Source organism: Cervus elaphus, chromosome 21 (genome assembly GCF_910594005.1).
Source record: "Cervus elaphus chromosome 21, mCerEla1.1, whole genome shotgun sequence".
In the NCBI taxonomy this organism is placed as follows: Eukaryota; Metazoa; Chordata; class Mammalia; order Artiodactyla; family Cervidae; genus Cervus; species Cervus elaphus.
The window spans coordinates 8,205,111-8,225,240 of NC_057835.1; the positions used below are offsets into that span (position 1 = coordinate 8,205,111).

Here is a 20,130-nt window from a genome sequence, read left to right on the forward strand (position 1 = left end):
CTGTGGGCCCAGTGAGAACACCTGAGCTGGGTGAACAGACGGATGGAAGGACAGACCTAACGGGCTCTCTGCAGGGGAAGACGGACCACAGCGTTCCCCAGATCTTGTTTCTCTAGGACTGGATAAAGGCATTTCAGTAGAGAGTTGTTTTCCTAGATGAGTCCACCGTATGTCTCATTCTTCTAGAAGGCCAGGCCTTAGTGTGGTTTTGGTGAAATACCCCGAGCCGTGCGTTCAGACAGAGCCACGCTTTAACCCCAGTGCCGCTCGAGGGCACAATCACATCACTTAAGCTCTCCGACCCTGGGTATTTTTCTCTCTCTCAGCTGTCGCTTACTGGGCTACTGAGAAGACAGAGGGTCATTTGAAACATGCCTGCTGCTGTGTCTGCATCCTGCTAGCGTCAAGCCAAGGCCCTCAGTAAATACTCCTCTCTCTCCTGTTTGATGGGGGAATGTAGAAGTTTCCACCAGCCCTGTTGCTAAGACCTGTTCCACTTCAGGAAGCCGGGTGGTGGGGTGGCTAGTGGTGGGCTCAGGGTTCCACCCCAAACGTGCAGCCCTGTGACCCCCGGAGCCTGGGCCTTGGTTTCCACTCTCATTTTCCTGGTGAGCTGCAGCGATGAGGGGCTGCCCAGGGCTTCTGGCCCCATGGAGCCTGGCCTGACTGGCCCACCCGCGTCCTAAGCAAACAGGTGCTGCTTGGAAGGAGGTGGTGGTGGCGATGATGAAATTGTTCTGGAGAACAAACTGTTTCCAGCGTCCTGATTTGCATGCCGGCTCCTGACGTGCTCATTACAGCCTTTCTTTGGGGGTCTCTAAAGCAGCAGCCCTCCCTCCAGCCAGCCTCAAGGAGGCAGGGTGGGGGGGGCTGCCCTGTTTGCAGTAGCGGGCACCACCGAGGTACTGTCAGCCGTGATCCAGCCTGTCCCAACTGGGGCCGCCCCCTGAGCGGCATGTGTGGGGGTGTGGCCAGAGCCCCCGGCCCCCTGCGGAGGGCCGTCTGTACTCCTCAGGGCTCTGTGTGCAGTGGGGCATGTCAGTCAGGGGTCTGCATCTGAGCTTGGTACCAGAGCCAGGGGGCAGGAGGCAGGTGGAGCGGGGACAGCAGAGGTGCAGGGGGGCAGCCAGACCGGGGCTGAGGGCGCTGGAGCCGAAGGAGCCGTGCACTGTGGAAGCCAGGGTGGAGCTGGGCGGCTCTGGCCTCAGGTCGACTGTCGGGGCATCCCTGTGGGGCCGGGGGCACAGCCTGGCCCGGAGAGCAGAGAGTGATGGAGGGCTCGCCAGAGCTCCCCCCCCGGGGTGGGGGAGGTGCAGAAGCCTGGGATCCATGGGTCTGAACCCAGAACTGGGTCACCAGCCCTGGAGGTGGTGAATGACGTGGGAGGGAATGACATCCCCCGCAAGGGTGAGGAGGGAGGAGGCCACGGCAACCCACTCCAGCGTTCCCGCCAGGAGAATCCCACGGACCAGGGAGCCTGGCGGGCTATAGTCCATGGGGTCGCGCAGAGTCCGACAGGACTGAAGTGACTGATCCTCCAGGGTGAGGAGGGAGGGGACCTCCCGGGCCTGGTGCTTGCACCGCATCCTGTCCCAGCCCCGAACTCCGAGGGCCACGCTTGCAACCCTGGACTTGGGCTCCCGGCCACGACGGAGGTGTGTGTGCAGGTTAGGAGCATGATGCGCCTTCCTCCTGGTTGACCGGCCTGGTTTAGAGGTGCTGAATATCTGGCCCCTGGGCAGGCAGTCCCCACCTGTGCTCCCGCCCTGAGCCCAGCCGATGGCGTGGCAGGCCCGGCCTGGCAGGTCCTTCCCCAGCCTCGGCAACCAGCCCCCATGTGTCAGAAGCCTTGGTCCCCTGCCCAGGGTGCTGCTCTGGGGCCGAAACGGCTTTCCTGCTAATTAAGCAGACAACTTGGCACGCAGTCAGCGTCCACGTTGCTTTGAAACATTCCTTTTTTCTCCTGGAAGCAGTGCTGTGTTGGCCCAGAGAGGTACAGGCTGCCTCGCACGTGACGGTAGGAGGCTGATCAGTCAAACCAGGAGGGCGCGAGGGGGGCGCAGAGAGGATGAATAACCAAACACCCCCCCCCCCCCCCCCCCCCGCCCAACACAGTCTCAGCGATTCAAAGTCCCCGCACCTGCTCCTTCACAAGCTTCTCTGAGCTGGGCGTCACCTCCTCTGTGCTTCTCCGAAAACCACCCCCAAGCCCTCCCTCCAGGGACCCTCACCTGCACACCTCTCTCTCTGCCCTGACCCCCTCCAGCCTGGGAGCTGCCCTCAGCCCCCCACACTCACCCCATCCTCGGGGTCTCTCTTAAAGCGGGGGTGGAGTGGCGTTGGTGGAGGTGGGAGTGAAAAGGAGCGTCTGGTGGCCTCTGCAGGGTCCATCCGATGCCACGTGGGGCGGCCAGGGGGCTGGCCCGCTGTGTGCACTGGAGCAGAATGGGGGGCCTGCGAGGAGCCTGGCGTGGGGGCCAGGTTTCAGAGGGAAGGGGGCATGGGCTCACAGCCCAGAGGAGGCGGTTCTGGGAGGAAGGGGCAGCTGTGATGCCATCTGGGGGTCAGGTGAGGATGGAGAGCCCGGCCTGGAGCCCAGGTCAGACTACCTGGAGGGGTGAGGAGTCTGACAGGCCGCCAGGACTAAGTCAAGTTGTCCCAGGCACAAGCGCGGGTGTGGGGCAGCCCAGGTGATGCCAAGCCTTTCCGTAACTTCCCTGGGCTTCAGCCTTCTCATCTATAAAACGGCAACACTGATACCTTCTCTGCAGCACGGGGGCGGGGTGCTGGGGGGCACAAGGGTTACAGGAGTCTCTGACCAGTGCCCAGCCCAGCGGCAGTGAGTGGTGAACCCTACCGTCTTACAACCCAGGGTGTCGTCACACTAGGAGGAGCTCCAGGGTGGCCGGCACATGCCCCAGGGACTTCCAGAACCCAGAGTGAATGCCGCAGCAGCCCCCCCCCACCCTGTGATGAATCCCCAGGGCCCCAGGGCTCCCCAACCGTCAGGGCTGAGTGAACTCATCTCCCAAGATGTTTCCTGGCCTCTGGCCCTATAGACAGTTTGCTGAGCCAGAAGGACGGGGAGCCCCTTGTCTCTGGGCTTTGGGGCTGGGGGGCTGCGAGTCCGCAGACCCACTGGAGTTCCCGGCCTGTTCAGAGCTGAGGGGCTGGCCTCTGACCGTGGGCCTGGCCTTGACACCATTGACCGTCTATGGGGAGGCAGGGCTCTGGGTCACGTGGGTGGACGAAGGGACCAGGGCGTGTGCGCAAGTGGGGGGCTGCTGGGGGCGGAGGGGAGGTGAAAGAGGCAGAGGGTTTGCTTCATGGATGTGGTGGGGGCAGGCTGGGCAGCAGTGCTACAGGGTTAGGGTTAGGGGTTAGGGTTTAGGATTAGGGTTTATGGTTTTAGGGTTAGGGTTTGGGTTAGGGGTTGGGGTTAGGGTTAGGGGTTAGGGATTGGGGTTAGCATTAGGGTTGGGGTTGGGGGTTAGGTTTTCGGGTTGGGGTAGGGGTTAAGTTTTGGGTTTAGGGTTAGGCTTAGGGTTAGGGTTAGGCTTAGTGTTAGGGTTAGGGTTTGGCTTGGGATTAGGGTTAGGGTTAATCTTAGTGGTAGGGTTAGGCTTAGTGTTAGGGTTAGGGGTTAGGGTTAGGGTTAGGGTTATTCTTAGGGTTAATGTTACGTTAGGATTAGTAGTTAGGATTAGGGTTAGGGTTAGCACATCCACGGCAGCCCCTCCCCTGATCTCGTCCAGTGCCCCAGGCTTGACCGGGCAGCATTCACGTGCTCCCTCAGGGAGACTCAGTTTGGGGACACCCGTCTGACTTGGAATCTCAACTTAGGCCTGGAGTCCCGGGCCTCCACACCTTGCAGGTGGTTGTGGTTTGATTTGGGCCACAGACGCCCCGGGCCTGGTGATGAGCTGTGAGTTGGAATGCAAATAATGTGTGTTTCTTTTTTACTGGACTTCAGGCGCCGGTCCCAGTCACTGAGCCACGACCACGGTGTTTCCCAAGCTGAGCCGGGGCTCACAGACGGGCCTGCCGGCTCCTAGACCAGAGACCCCGCCTCCGGAGACTGGGGTCTGACAACCCTCGAGGGTGGGCGGACGTCACGTGCGCCCCCCAGAGCTCGGTGCCCTAATGATATAGTGCTGCCATCCCCGCAGCTCCCCAGGGAAGAGGCGGCCCCGCACCCCGCTGCCTGTCTGTGGGAGGACCCAGGGGCCCTGGGCAGGTGGCGGCCCTGGCGCGCCCGCCGCTGCAGGACGGGAGGGCCTGGTCACTGTGTGTCGCAAGGATTTCCTGAGCACCTGCTGGGGACCCAGGAGCAGGCAGACCCCTCCCAGCCTCGCTCAGCCTTTGCCGGCAGGTCATGAAGGCCGCGGAGACACGGCCTGGTGGGGAGGGCTCTGGTGAGGTCACATGGGCCTCGCTTTGCCCCGGCCCTGCCGCCCCCCAGCTGTGGACCCCGGCACGCGGTCCAGGGAGGTGACTGTGTTCCGGGGAGTGGTGGAGGCCCAGCTCCCCAGGGTCATCCGCGAGCCCCTAATCCCCACCCCCTCCCTCCTGCATCTCTGGAGACTTTTTGTCTTTAATTTTTCGTTTTCAGTTAATAAGAAACCACTGGGCAAACAACCAGTGAGGCCCTGTCAGCTTTGGACTGAGATTCGACCCCGTTTACGGGAGCGGAGGGTGGTCGCAGCCCCTGAGCTGAGGGGCCTTCTCATAGGGTCCCCAGCCCAGGGGGTGAGAAGTTTGTCCTCCGCAGACTTAAACACAGGGCCTGAGGCTGGGGGCCGGGGGTCAGGCCTGATGCTTTCTGTAACGGGGCCAGACCTGTGGAAGTCATCACCAAAGAAGATGGGAAGTGCCGTGACCCGGAAGAGGTTTGTGAGTGTTCCCATCCCGTCAGCCGGTGCCGAGGGAGGCCCCCGGGGGGTCTGAGCGGGGACTGAAGGCCCGGAGCCTCCCCACTGGGGCTGTGGAGCCTGGCATGTTCACGGAGCCTGGTGACCTCGGAGGGGCTCAGGCCCTGCTTGGTGCTGAGAAGGAAGAAGTCGCAGCTCAGAGACAGACAGGGCCAGGAACTGGGGGAGGCAGGAGCTTTAGGGGCTCCGTGCTCTATTTGGGCAGGTGCAGGAGGGCTTCTCGGAGGAGGGAGCAAGGGCACAGGGGCCTGCAGGGAGAGGGGAAACCTTGGCTGTGGGGCCTCTGGGGACACTGAGTGCATCAGAGAGGCCAGCAGTCCTTCCAGAGTGGCACGAGGCCTGTCTGGGAGCAAAGGCCATGAGTCCGCCGTGGGCCCCTGGGCAAGGGCCTTCTCTTCCGGCTCAGGGCTGCCCGAGGGGCCCCTTAGCCTGAGCCTGGCCCAGCCCTGGCACCTTCCACAGCGCACCCTGCGGGACGGGGTTGCTGCCTGGCCCCAGCTCCTCCTCTGCACATGGAGGGCCTGGCCAGTAGGAGAGGCAGTGGCCCCGGATACCTGTCTCCACCAGGCGCGGCTCCGGCAGAGGGGACACGGAGGGCAGCAGATGGGAGCTGGCGCGGGCCCCCGGGAGACGGGCCCCCAGGAGCTGGTCGGCCCACACTTATTTTCAGGGGGCCCGCCCTAGTCCAAGAAAGGCTGGGCCCTCGTGTGTGTCAGCCCCCCGGAGCCTCTGGGATGCTCAGGGTGCCGCCAGAGAAGCCGGGCCAGGGCCTCCGTCTGCAGGGTCGCCCCTGGGGAGGGTGTCAGGCCCAGCACAAGGTCCTCGCTGCGTGGACAGCTGGCCAGGCCCGTCGTCTGCAGGCTGGTCTGCTCTGGAGTCTGCCTGCCCTGTCTGACCCTGGTGACCCGGGCCAGGGGAGGGGCAGTGGCATTGTGCAGGCCTCAGCCCCACACCCACCCCACACTGCGTGCTCCACCGAGGGGCTTTCAGCGGTGCTGCCCGCCCCGGCCTGGGCAGAGGGTGCACGGGGGGCCCCCTTACCGCCTCCTTCTGAGCCCCGAAGCCCACCTGCCAAAGGGCTAGCGGCCAAGTCTCGGCAGGGCAGTGCGCTGGGGCCCAGTGGGCGCCCCTTCTCACGGACAGGAGTGGCCCGAGCCTGATCCTAGTCCAGCGCAGGGCAGCCGGCTCAGCACCGCGTCGTCTGTCCAGCGGCCCGGCTCCCGTGGTTCAGGAGCAGAGGCCGCTCGGCAGGCTCTCCTGTGGCCCATGTCCTTCCCGAGCGATCCGTGCGCTCTGGGATGCTACGTGTCTGTGGGAAGCCTTGACTGTCACTGCTTAAAGAGTCCATTTGACATGGTAAATGTTGATCGAACACCAAGCAGGTGTCAGGCCCTGGGCTGTGTGCAAAAAGTCTGAGACCGGGGGTGGGGGTGTGGGCGACAGTCCTGGTACAGTGACTGGATCCCAAGTGAGCCCGCATGCCACCCTGGCTCAGTAGAGAGAACGGTCTGAAGTGGACTTGGAGGGCTGAGCCCAGGCCTGAGCACCATGGAGCCTGTCTTGAAGCCATCCAGCTCATTCCTCCCATGTTATATATAGATGAGCGAGCAGAGGCTCAGAGAAGTTAAGTGATGTCACACAGCAAGCCATAGGCAGGCCTTATTCATTCATCAGTTCAGTGACAGAACCCTGAGCCCTACCTTCTAAGAGCTCACCTTCAATGAGCTTCAAATCAATGAGACATTTTGTCAATGGAAAATCCTGGCATGAGGCTACATATGATATAGCCTTGTGCACGGCTGGGTGTGATTCAGGAAGTCTTCCTGGAGAAAGTGCTGCTCGAGCTGAGTTTTAGAAAGGACCAGAGGAGCTGGCAAGGCAGAGAGCACTGGGGGTCCTGTGAGGAGGTGATGGATGGCAGGAGGGGTGTTACAGGACGCTGGGGAAGGGCAAGCAGAGGAGGAGCGGCAGGCAGCCTTCAGCTTGGTCTAGAACATTCTGGAGGCCATCAATCCTGTATTAACATCCTTTTGGTGGTGGTGGTTTAGCTGCTAAGTCGTGTCTGACTCTTGGGAGCCCCCATGGACTGTAGCCCTCCAGGCTCCTATGTCCAAGGGATTCTCCAGGCAAGAATACTGGAGAGTGTTGCCATGTCCTTCTCCAGAGGATCTTTCCCACCCAGGAATCAAACCCCAGTGTTCTGCATTGCAGGCAGATTCTTCACCGACACCCTTTTATGTCATCTCAATGGAAACCCTTTCTCTTCTTCTTGGCTGTCTCACCCTACCCCCCAACCTTCTGGACTGGCCCAGGAATCCAGAGACCTGGCTTCTAGGCCTGGCCCCACTACCAGACAGCAAAATGTCTGCAAACCCCGGGGAGACCCAAGGTACCCGGGCCCTGCTGGGCACCAGGGGATGGAGGAAGGTGTGCACACATTGTTGTGCAGACAGGACCCCAGGTAAATGCCGAGAGCTGAGCGCAGCGCAGGTGAGGCTGAGCTGGACAGGCAGACAGGGCAGCCCCAGCCTGTGCAAAGGCCCAGCGGCATGAAACCAGCTGCACAGCCCCTTCCCATGCCTGCTGGGATGATCCCCGCCCACGTGCCCCTCCCTCTGGCCCTCGGCTCTCTCATCTGGGAAGGAAGGTCTTAGATTCCTCCCTATCCTCCTGGCGCCAGCAGCCACCTGTGCGGTCTGACCCTGCGGGGGAGGCGGTCTGGGGCTGGGGCGACCTTGTGTGGGGAGGACCAGGCTGGACGCAGAGCCGCAGGAGCCGCGGAGGGGCCTGCCTGGGTGGCAGCAATTGCCGCTTTATTGAGAAAGTCTTGAGAGATGATGAAAAATGAGAGATTGAAAAGGTAGGGACGCTGCTCGGGGACAGCGGAGTCATTTTAAATTCTCTGCTGTCCTCAGAATGATGTCTTTGCATAATGCCACCAGCCAGCAGGCACAGCGTTCATTCTTTTGTCCCTTTTTTCCCCCTGGTTTATCGTCAGTCGTGAGGTGCTTGTCCAGAAAGAGAAGGCTGAAGACAGAGGACTTAATGGAGGTCCTGTCTCCAGCATGCAGTGGTGGTGTTCCCCGTGCAGAAGGCAGTTCTGTTCCAGTGGGGAAGGGAGGGGCCCCCAGGTTCCAGGACCCAGCCCGCGTCGGACTCGCGGCCCCGCCCTGGGCGCACTGGCTGCGCGCGGGTTCCAGAGTCCCTTCTGAAAGGAGAGTTTGGATGGACAAGCCCTGGAGGCCTATAAGCCGCGGAGCCGTAACAAACAGCCCCAACACAGAAGCCGTACTTTATGTCTCCTGGTGTGGGTGTTGGGGTTGGTCTGGGACTCATGGGGGGCCCTGGCCCCGCCTACCCACCTGTGGCCCCGCCCACCGCACTGCCGCCCTTATCCTGTGGCTCCTCCCTGGACCCATCTCAGCATCTTTAGTTCTGTCACTTGGCTGAGCGGGGACTGCAGGAGGGATGTGTTTGTGGGCCAGCTTTGCGGGGCGTGTGTCATTGTCCCCCTACTGTCCCCTGGCCGCGACTCAGGCCTGTGTCCACGCCTCACTGTTGCAGGCGCTGCGCCCTGGGGGAAAGGGACTGGTTTGGTGAACACCCAGCCGGCTTCCGCCACCAGAACAAGGGCAAGTGTTGTGTGAGGGAAGGGCCAGCCCAGCAGGCCCCCAGGCGGACGGGGCGGGTGAGCAGGGCCGTGAGCCTGCCAGGGACTGGGGTGCGCTGCCAGGGAGGAGACAGAGGGCCGGCCAGCAGCGCGGCACCCTCCGGCAAGACCCTGCCCGGAACGCAGGCTCTTCACACCCACCCGGCCTTGAGCTGTGGCTGCATCAGGGGAGGAGGCTCTCCCGGAACCAGGACGTGGTCTGAGCTCTGCCACCCTGCTTGCCTGGCCCGCCAGCCCGGGGGACGACCACGGGCAGGGGCACCCCTGACCTGGCGGGTGGGGTGGGCCGAGTGCGTTTCTCTCCGTCACTGAAGCAGGTTCGCACAGTCCCTGGGCAGCCATGGGCCACGCGGGACACAGCTGCCTGGGGCTCCCCTGACCCGGCCCCTGTGCAGACGTGCCCAGGAAGCCCGAGAACATCTCCATGAGCCAGCTCCCAGCCTCACGCGTCTCCCCTCCAACTCCAGCTCGCCTTAATTTTAATTTAATTCCCTTTAATCTTTAATGAAAAGTTGTAAAAGTAAATTATTTACCCAAGAGAGCCAAACGGCTCCTCAGGAGCTGTTCTCAACTGGAGGGTAATTACACGTGTGGGTCTGGAGCAGTCTCCCTCCCGGGTGCTGGGGAGGAGGCATTCTGGTTTATGAACTAATTAGCTACCTCAGTGACTGTTAAAAACACAGGACGTTTGGCGCCTTGAGAGCAGAGCCCTGGTCTCACACGGTGCTCACCTTGACAAGCGCCCACGGGCAGGACGAGCCAGCCCGAGCTGAGCTCTTGGGGGCAGCACTGCCCCTGGTCCATCCCTCCCATCGCATCCCCCTGTCTGAGCCCCCAAACAGCAGACAGAGGGACCCACCCCCTTCCCCCAGGGAGGGAGGCTCAGAGGCAGGGGGAGGCACAGGGGGCCTGAGTGGTTTCACACCTTCTTCCCAGATGCCCACTGCCTATTTTTGTGTAAGATCCTCTCCCAGAACACCATCACCCCCACCTGCAGGGCATTTCTGTACTTCTAACCTCTTTTTCCAACTCTCTCTCAGTAAAGTAGCAAAATAACATTGAAAACTTCTGGACTAAGGGAAACCATATTTGGTGCAGTTGGTCAAGACTTGGAGGACTGGGCATGGTAGGAGAGGCTGGTGTGCATGCATGAGTGTGTGTGTGTGTGTGTGTGGACTGAATTGTGGGTGCTCAGGGCCCACATGGTGCCCTAGGTTGGTACACTCTTGTCTCTGAGCTTCCTAACAGCCAGAGAGTAGGTCAGTGACTTGCCTCTCATTGGTACCCAGGGAAGACTACTGCCTTGGTTGCGTATGGAGCAACTAGCTACGTTTGCAGTAGAGGAAGCTCACCACTTTTTCCTGGATTGTTGGAAATGACAGGGTTTTTGCTAGGTCTGCCTGTGCCTTCTCCCAAGGACAGTTGCTGTTGAGGAGGGTGAAGCAAAACTCACTGGCTAGGGGCTTTGCCTTGGTTCTCAGCCCATATTCCAAGGCTCAGCTATTGTTCTTTTCTCACTTGAGGTCTTTTTTCTTTTGCTTCATTTAAAGGGTGACAAAGCTTGATTAATTCTCAAACCTAGCCTTGCCTGAATCAAATTTGGCTCTAAAATCTAGGCCCATCCAAGATTTATGTCAACTAGAAAAATGTGTGTGCCTTGTGAAATTTGAAATTCAAATACATCTTAGCTGAAGCCCGCTTGGTAGATCTTTGAGAACCTGACTCTCTCCGCTCCTCTCGGGCCTTCCCCTCACTCATTCCTCCTGTGGAGTCCTTGTGTCTCTAAAGTGCTGTGTCCGGAATCGGACTGTAAGTCTGCCTAGCCATCCAGTTTTGTCAAAGAAACTAAAGGCCCAGAAAGAAAGGTGAGCCCGGGACAGCATCCTTGTTGGGAGTCTGGGCTCCAGGGGAAGAACAGGCCTCCACCGCTGACTGTGGGAGCCGAACCCTAAGGAAGGAATGAGTAGACCGTTAGATGAGTCAGTTGAACAAGAAATCCACGGGCCCCCCTCTTCACCACTGAAAAGTGGCTTGTCTGTGGCCTTGGGGCCTGCTGATGTTTTCCGAGTCTCCTTTGGCCCCCAGAGGAACATGCTGTGTAGGCTCCACCCAGAGTCCCACCCTGCCCATTGTCCATGCCTCACAACATGCCCTTGGCCCTGGACACACACACGTGCGTGCACACACACGTCAGAACAGACCTAGGAAGTGCAACTCCAGGGAGCCGCCAGGCAGGTCTTTTCTTTTGAAAAGTCCACAGTGGACTGTTCACAGCCATCTGGCAAGTGTCTCTCAAGTGCCAGGAGTGTCTGCCCACCCCTGACCTTCACACCCACCCATTCTGTGGACCATACTGGAGAGACGCTGTGGACACTGAAGGGCCAGCCTGACCGTTGTCCTGTCCCTGACTTGCTGTCCTCGGGCTCTGCTCTCCGCCCAGCCCTCCTCTTGGCTCTGGAGCCCCTGCTCCCAGCTGCCTCTCTGGAGTCTGGGTCCTGTTGCTCTGTGGGCCTCGGGTCTGCCCAGCCTGCTGTCCTCTGCTGTGCTTACCAGGAGAGGGGCCCCGTCTACATCCCAGCCCTCAGCCCAGCCCTAGGCACCGGAGAACAAGTGGAATTAAGGGATTGGGATTCCAGAAGGTTCCCAGCCAGGGAGAGATGAGTGAAGAAGACCAGAAAGAAGGCCTTTGCAAACCTGTGTCTGGGTCAGACAGCAGAGGTCCACATCCACCCTGTGGACCACGAGGGCCGCAGCAGCCTGGTCAGGCATGGTTTCGGCAGGAGATGCCCCTGCACCCACACTGGGATGGCTGGACAGAAAAGGCGGGCAGTACAAGTGCCGGGAGGAATGTGGAGAATCTGAACGCTGTGGGTGGGACCTCAGCCTGGTGATCCCTCTGCCGGTTAAACGCCCCCCCCCCGCCGCTCCAGCCAGCAATTCTGCTCCAAGGTGCGTGCCCTCGAGAACCAGAGAACTGTGTCCACACAGACACTCTCCTCTAGTGTCCACAGTGGCATTGCTCCCAACAGACAAGGGCGGAGACACCCAGGTGCCCGTCCACAAACACGTGGACGGCCAGCTGTGGCGTGTCCATCATGAGAAGGAGCGAGGCATGGACGCCCACAGACAGCCCCAACAGCATCACACTCGGGGAGAGAAGCCTGCTCTAAAGACCGAGTATGTGTGGTCATGGGGCTTCCCTGGTGGCTCAGACGGTAAAGAATCTGCCTGCAGCGCAGGAGACCCAGGTTTGATCCCTGGGTTGGGAAGATCCCCTGGAGAAGGGAATGGCAACCCACTCTTGTGTGACAGTCCGTAGACCTGGGGTGTCTGTAGAGGTAGAAGCTTGAATCCTGGTTGTTCGGGAGTGGGGGACAGGTGGGAGTGGAGAAGGGGTAGGGGGTTGCTTTTGGAGGTGATGAAAATGCTCTCGCGTTGCCTGTAGCGATGGTTGCTCAGACCTGGGAATGGATGAAAAGCCATGGAATCGTGCACTTCAGTGGGTGAGCTGTGGTTTGTGAACTAAATCTCAGCAAAGCTGTGTGAAAAATAACACAGGCTCTGGCCATCAGGGTTCCCGAGGAGCTGAGTGCTCAGCTGCGCAGCTGGGCGGCCGCGGGCCCCTCCCCACCGGGCCAGGGTCCCCTGCAAGTGAGGCCGTGTCCGCGCCACCTGGCGGGCTTGGTCTGGGGACTGCGAGATGATGAAACCTTAGGACCGTGGCCAGGGCGCCCTCAGGAGCTCCTGTCACCCCCAAGAACAGTGATGGTGAGATGAGAGGCCTGTAGCGGGAGGGGGGCCTGGGTGCAGAGGCTGAGCCGGGACATCCCCTCCCCTCGGGCCCTGCCCCTGCTGCTGGGCTCCTCTGAGCCAGGGACCCTCTGTGGTAAGTGCTGTCCCCGGGTCTCCTGGGCCCCAGGAAGGCCAGCTCCCTCCAGGCAGAGTGCAGCGGAGGCTGCATTTGGTGAGGCTGGGCGGGGGTCTAAAACCGGCCCCGCCTGGGGAAGCAGAGCTCTTCCCACTCCTCCTGGGAGAGAGGAGAAACCAAGGAGGAAAGACCGAGCCCGAGCCCCGACCCCAGAAGCAGGACTCCAGCCCCACCCTACCCTGCCTGGATGCAACACCCTCTGTCAGGGCCCTGGCAGCCCCATCTCCTCTCTATACCTCAGCATCCCTGCTCAAAACCTGTGGAAACCACAGCTGTGCCCTCTGCCCTCCAGGAGCCCGGGAGGCTGCTGGAGGAGGGTTCTTGGCCTCGGGGGAGGCTCTGGATGGGTTGTGGGGGGACAACATCGTGCTCACTCTGCCTCCAGGTGCAGCCTCGGGGTGCGGGCAGCTCCCCCACCCTCTGCGCGCTCTCCCCACGTGAACCCCCACCCCACCGTCCCCACGGTGGCTGCCCTTGGCCGGCACTGGCCAGCTGCCTTTCTCCCCGCGCCTCCCTCGCCGGAGTGGGCCCCGCAGGCCCTTCCCTCCTCTCGCCTTCTATTTATAGCTGTGTTCCTGCCAGAGCCTGGCGACGTGCTGTAGCATAAACGCGGCAGCCGCTTCGGGAGGGATCCTGGGCCAGATAGAATGAAGTCCGTGACTCCGGCTGGTATTAAAAGTGAAGGAGAAGCGGACTGGGGGCGGCGGGAGGAGATGGACTGCGGCCTGATTTAATGCTCCAGGGGAAGAGGCTAATCCGCTCCCAGGAGGTTTCTTACAACACGAGCTGCTCCTGCACGAATAATCTCCTCCACAAAAGCCTGGCATGTGAGTCGGGATCAGAGCGGGGTGGTGGCAGCTCAGTTCTGAGGTCCCCTCTGTGGGACAGTCTAGGGGCCTGGCCCAGTCTCTTCGAGCTCCAGGGGGGCCCAAGGGGGTGGGGTGCCACTGGGATTTGAGCCTTTTGAGAGTCCCTTGGACAGCAAGATGATCCAACCAGTACATCCTAAAGGAAATCAGTCCTGAATATTCATTGGAAGGACTGATGCTGAAGCGGAAGCTCCAATACTTTGGCCACCTGATGCGGAGAACTGACTCATTTGAAAAGACTGTGATGCTGGGAAAGATTGAAGGCAGGAGGAGAAGGGGACGACAGAGGATGAGATGGCTGGTTGGCATCACTGACACAATGGACATGAGTTTGCGTAAACTCTGGGAGTTGGTGATGGACAGGGAGGCCTGGTGTGCTGTGGTTCATGGGGTCGCAAAGAGTCAGACACGACTGAGCAACCGAACTGAGCTGAACTGACCCCAGCCCCAAAGCCCACTCTGATTCATCCATTCATTTGGTCAACAAAGATGAAATAGAAGAGTGCCTGCCTGGCCCAGGTGTTCAGTGGTTAAGACTCCACCCTGGTGGCTTAGACGGTAAAGCATCTGCCTACAGTGCAGGAGACCTGGGTTCAATCCCTGGGTTGGGAAGATCTCCTGGAGAAGGAAATGGCAACCCACTCCAGTGTTCTCGCCTGGAAAATCCCATGGAAGGAGGAGCCTGGTAGGCTACAGTCGATGGGGTCGCAAAGAGTCGGACACGACTGAACGACTTGATTTCCACTTCCTGCCTGGCCCAGGTGCTGGGACAAGAAGAGAGGAATACAGTTAACAAACAGGTGGGCAAACACGGGAACTTGAGAGAAGATGCCAAGGGTCAGGAGATGCAGAGTGAGGGACAGTCCCGGGCAGGAAGGCTCTGTGCTGTGTGGTTAGAGACTGCCTCTCCCAGGAGGGGCCCAGGTGTGCCGGCTGATGCAAAGGCCCTGGGGCCGGGATGGACTGGGCCTGCAGGAGGACTGGGGTGGATAGGCAGTGTGATTGGAACACAGGGAGGGGGAGGAACCTGGCCTGAGGGCCGGGCAGGGCCCTGGAGACCAGCGTAGGTGGCCCCTGTGTGGTCAAAGCTCCCTTTTATTCTGAGTGTCTTCTGCCTCCCTGGCCACACAGCCTCCCTGGGCTCTCTCCTGCCCTCCTGCCCTTACAAGGGCCTCGGAGATGACATCGGGCCGCCTGGATGCTCCAAGCTACTCAGCTTCTCAAGCTCCTTACCATGTGTGGGAACACCCCACTCAGGCTCCAGGGGGTAGGGCGTGGACATCTTTGGGGGTGTCATTCTGTCTCCCACACCCCCACTCTGGTGGCACAGGGTTCCGGGGGTCTCTCAGGGAGGAGCCTAGACCTCGCAGAGCTGGAGTTCTGTCTGTCCCGCCCACCGCCCCCACGGAGCCCTCAGATTGAGGTCTCTGGTGTGTGGCTCCCCTGCAGTCTGAGGGCCAGGAGACAGGCCTCCAGGCCGGGACACCACTCCCCACCTCCCCGGGGGGGGCCCCCCTCCCTGGGGCTGGGACCCTCCAGGTCCTGCCTGTGGCCCGCCGGCAGGTGGGCTGTGGTCTGCAGCCCTCCTGGACACAGCGGCCCAGGAGAGGCTGGCAGGACTGGGTCCTTGGCCCAGGTGCTCTCTGTCTTATCGCGTCAGCACCACACTGGCTCACCTGCCCCATCCGCATTCCCTGCCAGCCTGGGTGGGTGAGGAAGGGCCGGGAGAAGCTATGTAAATGCAGAGTGTCCTCACGGGCTGGGGATTAAAGCTGGTCCGGAACCTGGCCCGCCCCGCACAGTCTCTGGCGCCCAGGGTAGATGTGGGCATGACGGTGATAAGATCCACAGGGCGGCCGGGTGACCCAGACCCCCTGCTTTCGGGTTTCTGGTTCTCGCAAAACCCCTGTGAAGGAGACTTTCCTCTTATCTCTTAAAGGAGAGGACACCGGGGCCCAGAGAGGGTGAGGGCGAGCGGGAGGACTCAGGAGAAGCCGCTCAGCCTCTCCCTCCTCGGCCTCTTTTCAGGACACTCATCACTGACCTCCCAGCCTGTGCCTCGCGCCCGGGCCGGAGAGCAGGTCCCCCAGCTGGCCTGCTCGGGGGTCACAGCGTGGCCTCTCCCATCTGCCTGCCCGACCCCCGTCCCGTGGGGCCCCTTGTTCCCTGCCCCCTGCCCGACAGCGCTCAGCCTGCTCTGTGACCCCCAGGCCTCCCCCCAGCTGCTGTCCCGTCTCCCTGGTGCCCACAGGGCCAGCCCCGCCCTCACAGGGGGCCTCTGGGCAGGTCTCCCTGCAGGTGACTCCGTAGAGGCCCAGCTGGCTGGGCCCCTGCCTGGTCCTTGGCCGCGCATGGTCCCCTCCAGGTCTGAGTCCCTCTCCTGGCTGCCTGCCACTTGCAGGAGCCCATGGGGGTCAGGGCCAGAGTTTAGCCCTTCCAGCCAGGGGCATCTAGGAGGCCCTCCAGGACCCCCAGCCTGTAGGTCAGGAGGGCAGGGGCTGGACCCTGCAGGTGTCCTTCCCCCAGGCTGGCACAGCACGGGCGGCAGCTGAGGCTGGTGGAGGAGCGGGTGATCGGGGGAGGCGGGCCGGTGGCCGGGGCCCTGACGCTCTGGTGCCCCGTGTCCCTGCAGACGTGCTGGTGGACGGACAAGCCTGTGACTGCCAGGCGGCGGCCTGCCGGGTCGGCGACCCGGTGAGCCTGGAGGTGCGGCTGACCAACCGGAGCCCGCGCAGCGTGGGGCCCTTCGCCCTCAGCGTGGTGCCCTTCCAGGACCACCAGAACGGCGTGCACAACTACGACCTGCACCACGCCGTGTCCTTCGTGGGCTCTGGCACCTTCTACCTGGACAAGGTGCGTGGGGCCCTCCCCCAGGGCGGCCGACCCCCGTCCACCCGACTCTCCCGGAGACCCCGGACGGTTCACGTCTCCATACGCGAGTCCCAGGAGCAGGGCCACGATGGGGAGGCAGGGCTGTCGAGGAGCTGGGGTGGGGCATCCGGGGCACCATCGCCCTGCCCGCTGCGGGCAGCTCCCCCTTGCTCGGCAGTGACTGTGCCCAGAGGAGCAGATGCGGTCACAAGGCACGGTCCTCCCGCTCCGGTCACCGGTGGACAACGTGCCTTGGCCCCAAACACTCCCCAGCTCGCTGACCCCCAGACAGCCCAGGGAGGGGAGTGCTGTCAGCTCCTTCCTGGGACAGGAGCTGAGGCGCAGAGGTGCAGGGGCTTGGCGGGGCGACAGCGCAGAGAAGCCCTGGGGGCCGCGGAGCCAGGCCTGGGCCCCCGCGGCTCCGGGCTCTCACCTCTGCCCCCTCTCTCAGGTGCAGCCGTCGGGCCAGGTGGCCTGCCTCGGGGCGCTTCTCTTCCTCTACACGGGCGACTTCTTCCTCCACATCCGGTTCCACGAGGACGGCCCCAGCAAGGAGCTGCCCCCATCCTGGTTCTGCCTGCCCAGCGTACACGTGCGCGCCCTGGAGGCGCAAGCCTGAGCGCCCCGCCCCGTCCCGGGTCCCTGATCCTGCAGGGAGAGACGACCAGAGGCCCCCTCCTCCTGGCCACCCGGCCCTCAGCCCGCACGCACCACCGTCTGCCCGCCGCGTCCTCTCTGGGACTCACAGGGGCCCCCCCGCAAGCTTGGGCTAAAGCAGATGCTGACCCAGACCCCAGCGTGTGACCCATCCACCCAGCCCAGGCCTGGGGTCCCTGCACCTGTCCCCATGACCTGGGGTTCACCGCCCAGCCGGCAGGAAAGGAAGGCGAGTGTGAGGGGGGCCTGCCCGGGTGGGTCTGGGGAGCCTCCCCCGGCCCCCTTGGCCCTTGGCATCCCCCAAGGGCTGGCTCTTCTCCTGGGGACCCCGAGGCAGCCGAGCTGGGAGAGACGGCCCTGTGGGTGACACCGAGAGCTCCCCCGGCCCCGGGGAGTGGACACCCTGTGTCAGCAGCCGTCCTGGGCCCTGGGCTGGGTCCAGGCCGGGTTCGGGGGTGTGGCCTGTGTGTGTCCGTGTATCGGTGACAGATTCTCCAATAAAGGGCCTGCCTTGCTTCTCTGCTGGTCACCTGCATCCTTGCCTCTGCTTGTCCAGCACGGCCAGGCGGCCGCCCCCCCCAGCTCAGGTAGGGATTCCTGCGACCCCCCACAGCACGCATAGCCACTGGCCGGCACGGTTGGAGCCGTGTCCGTCTGTCCCTGTGAGCCCCCGCTGCTTCCCAAGCGTGTGCTGTTTGGGTCTGGTCCTCATCTCTCTGGGAGCACCGTCTAGAGTCCCGCATCTCGGCCGCCAGCCCCCAGGATGGCTCTGGTCTCCCCAGCCTTACACTTCCTCTCCTGAGATACACACGGGCTTCCCTGGCGGCTCAGCTGGTAAAGAATCTGCCTGCAGTGCAGGAGACCTGGGTTTGATCCCTGGGTTGGAACATCCCCTGGAGGAGGGAACGGCTACTCACTCCAGTCAGTATTCTGGTCTGGAGAGTTCCATGGACTGTATACTCCATGGGGTCGACTGAGCGACTCAGCACACACCTGAGATCCACACGGTTGGGAAGGTGTTTGGGGGTGACACCGGCCTCCAGAAGTCGAGGTGAAGATTGGAGGTGGGTGTCCTGTAACCAGCCTTGGACCCACCCCCCATGACAGCTGCCTTCGCCTACTCCCCCTCACTGGTCCCGGGGTCACCCAGCGCCCCCCACCCTGGGCAGCCGCCCTCCACCCGCAGCTCTCACTTCAGGCGGGTTCCGAGCCCCACCCCTGCCCAGGCACCCTCATGCAGGCCTTGTCCAGCAAACCCCTGTCCTGACCAGGGTCTTGGGGCCAGAGAGAGGGCGCGGGTCCCAAGGCACAGAGCGGGGCTGGGGAGGAGCCAGAGGTGTCCAAGGCTCCTGGGTCCCCCCGTTTCCTCACGGCAGAAGGGCCATGGTTGACCCCCACATGGGGCAGAGCAGGAGGGGCGGGGAGCAGGCTGTCGGGGGCCTGGGGTGTGAGGCCGCTGGGAGCCCCGAGATTTCAGAGACGGGCGCCCCTTCACGGGGCCTGGCACACCCTGGTTAGAAAACCTCTCAAGCAGAGTTCTGGGCTCCGGGCAGCAGAGAACGCCCGGGCCCGCCTCCCACGGGCTGCACGTGTCTCCTGGTCGGCGCCTCCCAGAGTCAGGCGTGGCGGGGACCTGGCCCTGCTGGACGGTCCCCAAACGCTCTGGGCCCCTGGGCACTGCCCCGCGCAGACAGGGACCGAGCATCCAGGCACCCGGAGCTCAGGGCCACAGGCAGTCTGAGCCGGCTCTGTCTCTCCGGCGGGGTCACCGGGGAGATGGCGGGAGGGCCGCCTCCCCACACTCGCTGCTCTGCCTGTTTCTTCCCTCACAGGCTCTCAGGGCCTAAGCCCGTGCCTCATGGGCCAGGCTGTCCCCGGCGGTTTTGCAGGCGGCTTGTCGCCTGCCGGGAGCTGGGGTGAGGCTGGGCATCCTGTCCTGCCCCGAGCGGGGCTGAGCTGCCCTCAGCTGGCAGGGAGGGGGCACTGGTGCAAACGCAGAGCTGCCGCGAGGCCCATGGTGTCCATTCCTCGCACTCCACCAGCCTCCACCCTCTCGGGCCTTGCTTGCTTGTACAGGCCGGCCCAGGGAGGGGCTTTGCTTGAGGGCCCTGGGGCACACAAGCGCGTCTGGGGGGGGACCCCCACGGGGGAATGAGGGGTTGGGGGCGGGGACAAGCCAGTGCAGAAGGACCCACGGGTCCCTGGGGCTGACATCCTCACGGAGCCTGGGGGAGTGAGAAGGCGGCCTCCGCCCCGGCCCGTCCCTGGCGGCACGAGCTGGCCTGTGTGTCCCCAGCCCGCAGGGGGTCATCCCTGAACACCAGCCGTCCTCAGCTGTGAACAGATCAGGTACTGGCCTTGGGACCCCAGGGCGCTGGCAATTCCAGGGAACCTTGGGGGCCAGGAGTGGGGGCTTGCCACGGCCATTTTCAGCTGAGCGTAACGTAGCAGACACTGGGTCTCTGCCCTCAGCCTCCGATACAGCTCTTTCACCCCCTTGGAAGTTCCTGGGTGACAGGAGCGCCTTTTGTTCTGAAAAGGCGGCTCTGGGTGGGCTCCTGGGTGGCTTCAGTGTGGTCACCAGAAAGGCCCAGCGAGACCAGAAGCTTGGACCTTCCTGTCCCACCCCCACTGTCCGGGAGGGGAGAGGGGCTGGAGGGTGAGTTAATCGATCAAGCCTGAAGGAAGGAGTCCTCTTAGAACGCCCTCCGTGGTGGGTGTGGAGGGCTTCCTGGTCAGTGAACACATCCATGAGCTGGAGAGACCATCCATGCCAGCTCCACGGGGACAGAAGTGCCTGCAGCCGGGACCCTCCCAGACCTTGCCCTGGGCGCCTCCTCATCTGTATCCTTTGTAATATCGCTTATAGCCAACTGGTCAACATAAGTAATGTGTTTTCCTGAATTCTCTGAGTTGTTCTAGCAAACTATCAAATCTGAGGAGGGGTCATGGGAACCCCAAGTATTTTCTAGTTTCCCAAAGAAATAGAGCAGTTACCAGAGAAGTTACCGGATGCACCGAGAGAGGAATCTCAAGACTTCTTGGAGAAGGGGGTGTTAGAAGGGTGACCCAGGTGAGGCCTGTGTTGTGAATGCCTCCCACGGTGGAGGAGATGAACTGAGTCCAGCCCAAGGGCAGCCCTGCATGGACCATGAATATTTGGAGCTCCGTCGTGGGGTCAGCAGGAGCCAGGGAGCCGTGTAG

At 62.2% G+C, this 20,130-nt stretch overlaps 1 protein-coding gene across 4 annotated transcripts in view; it reads left to right on the plus strand.

Annotated features, from left to right (window-relative positions):
* Positions 1-17,461, plus strand: part of TRAPPC9 (trafficking protein particle complex subunit 9) — a 385,243-nt gene extending 367,782 nt beyond the window's left edge. For all 4 annotated transcript variants that reach the window (XM_043879178.1, XM_043879180.1, XM_043879179.1 and 1 more), the window contains 2 exons: positions 16,031-16,251; positions 16,721-17,461. In XM_043879178.1, coding sequence (XP_043735113.1) covers positions 16,031-16,251; positions 16,721-16,888 — 389 coding nt within the window. In that variant the 3' untranslated portion in view covers positions 16,889-17,461. The remainder of the gene's footprint in view (positions 1-16,030; positions 16,252-16,720) is intronic.
* The last annotated feature ends 2,669 nt before the right edge of the window (positions 17,462-20,130 follow it).